Genomic DNA, 2,396 nt, shown 5'->3' on the forward strand with positions numbered 1-2,396 from the left:
TGATAAGTTAGGATTTAGCAGGCAGAGCGGGTCACTTGTACAACATTTCTTTGAGGAAATGACTGATTTGGAAATATTGTACTCTCACTTTTATTAGTATTAAGCACTGCTTGCAAAGAGTATTGCCCAAAGCAGGTGTATTTAATAATCTTAAAATACCTGACAGGAAAAAGGGCAAAATGTCATAGCTAGTTACCTCTGTGGTGGTATAAATTTCATCATATATACAAAAATATTTTCAGTGTGAATGTGGCAATAGTGTTTTCATCTCCTCATAACTATACATAAAAGAGTGATAATTTATGGAGATAAGAGTAAAGGAGTTTTATTGAAAGGTAGACACTTTTGAAAGAGGCACAAATCAACAAAGAATTAATCTGAAAAATTACATTTGCATTTTTCTTACAGAGCATATATTACATATAAAATTTTAAATCTTTTTTTTTTTACTATAACTACTAAATGTTTCATTCCTGAGATTTTTTTGGAGTCAATCAAAGGTCTTAAAGGAAGTAAAGAGGAAAGAAATGTTTTTCCTCAATTTGAGGCTGAACTGTGAATCAACAATCTCAATTACTTTCTGTCATTTTTCCGTGATCAGATTTTTAATTTGTGATATAGTCATATTGAAATTTATTCCTTAACTACTCATCACAAATTATGCCTCATCTCAGCTTAAAGATGGTATGTAAGTAAAAATTATTACTACTAAACCTTTGTCATTGTTAAGTAGATTTCTGCTTTTGAAGTGCAAACATAGAAAATGAGTTTTTTTACATCTGTTTTGATTTAAATAACAATTCAAGTATCTCCTTTAAAAGGATTTTCTGAAAAAAAACTTTAATATTTATGAACCACAGATTTAAATAATATTTTCTGGAAAACAGAATATTCCTTGAATATCCTTTGTTTTAATCCTTACTTATACTATATATGTTAAAATCTAGCTTTGGTTTGAATTGTACTTTTTAATAGTTTATCATAAATTTTTATCCACAGACTCAGCTAATCATTCATAAAAAAATATCTGATGTATGAAGGAAAGCTTCAGACTATAACATTTCATTTAAAAAGTTATATTCAAAGGAAGATGTGGTCTGAATATGTCATTTTTGATTATTTTCAATTATGACTGATTAAAATGTTCATTGGGTTTTTTAAAGTTTTTTGTTTTAGTTGTAGATGAACATAACTTTGTTTAATTTTTTAATGTGGTGCTGAGGATTGAACCCAGTGCCTCACATGTGGTAGGCAAGTGCTTGACCACTGAGCCACAACCCCAGCCTCTTCATTGGGTTTTGACATGAGATGGAGTTGTATCATAGTCCTGAAAATGAATTCCTTTAGAAGTTGTGATCTTCATAATAGCGCCATTGAAAGCATCATCTTCAATGAGTGTTATTAATCCATTGGCAATCATTGATGGGTCCAAAATTCCATAGAATTTCATCAAATCCTTGATGTGATCTGTATATCCTATGTATTGTCCCATGTTTTCTTCTTTTTCAATAGATTTGAGGATGGGCGTGTTTACAAAGCCTGGACGAATGGCATTCAGTCTCACACCACTGTTCATAAGGTTAGCAGCCATCGCTGCTGAACGTGTGAATCCAATTATGCCGTGCTTTGAGGCTGCTGTGCAACAGGCATGAGTCCTGCCAAAGATGACATATTGATGGTAACGCCACCTTCACCTCCATTTTGCTTACTCATGTAATCCAAACCAAGATAGGTTCCACTGTTAACAGAAACCAGATTAATTTGCAGAGTTTTTTCCCAGTTTTTCTCATTATTCACTCCAGCATTATTGACCAAAATGTCCAATCTTCCAAAGTGTTCTACAACTTTTCTAAAAGTATCTCTCAGTTGTTCCTGGTCAGCTACATCACACTGGATGAAGAGAGTCTTCTGAGGTTCAAACTGCTCGTCCAGGGCAGCTTTACACTTCAAACCTGCTTCAAGATTCCAATCCACCAGCGCTACCTTGGCGCCCTTGTGCAGCAGAGCCTCTGCAAAGGCTCTGCCTATTCCCTGCGCGGCGCCGGTCACCAGCGCCACTTTGCCGTTCACGTGCATGGTGTGGTCGCAGCTGCAGCGGGCGGTGGGCGAGCTCCCACTTTTTAATTCTGAAGTAGTATTGTATACGCATAACATGTGTGCATAATACTTTGAGGCGTAGGTGACAATGTTAAAGTGACAAAGGCTATCTGAGATTTCCTGGGTGGCAAGATTGCAGGTATGGGGGCTGGAATTGTGGCTCAGTGGTAGACCACTTGTCTAGCATGTGTGAGGACCTGGGTTCGATTCTCAGCATGGCATAAGAATAAATAAATAAAGTTCTAGCAACATCTAAAAAATATTTTTAAAAAGATTGCAGGTATGGGTGATGGCACAGT

The 2,396-nt window shown here is 35.8% G+C and overlaps 1 protein-coding gene across 1 annotated transcript; it reads right to left on the reverse strand.

Annotated features, from left to right (window-relative positions):
- Positions 1 to 428: 428 nt before the first annotated feature.
- LOC306662808 (15-hydroxyprostaglandin dehydrogenase [NAD(+)]-like) lies at positions 429 to 2,108 on the reverse strand. The gene is given in 2 exon segments (XM_079142930.1): positions 429 to 1,629; positions 1,632 to 2,108. Coding segments are annotated over 2 exon segments (786 nt in total). The 5' UTR covers positions 2,077 to 2,108; the 3' UTR covers positions 429 to 1,288.
- Between the last annotated feature and the right edge of the window lie 288 nt (positions 2,109 to 2,396).

The sequence above is a fragment of the Sciurus vulgaris genome (genome assembly GCF_902686455.1).
Source record: "Sciurus vulgaris genome assembly, chromosome: 5".
Classification (NCBI taxonomy): domain Eukaryota; kingdom Metazoa; phylum Chordata; class Mammalia; order Rodentia; family Sciuridae; genus Sciurus; species Sciurus vulgaris.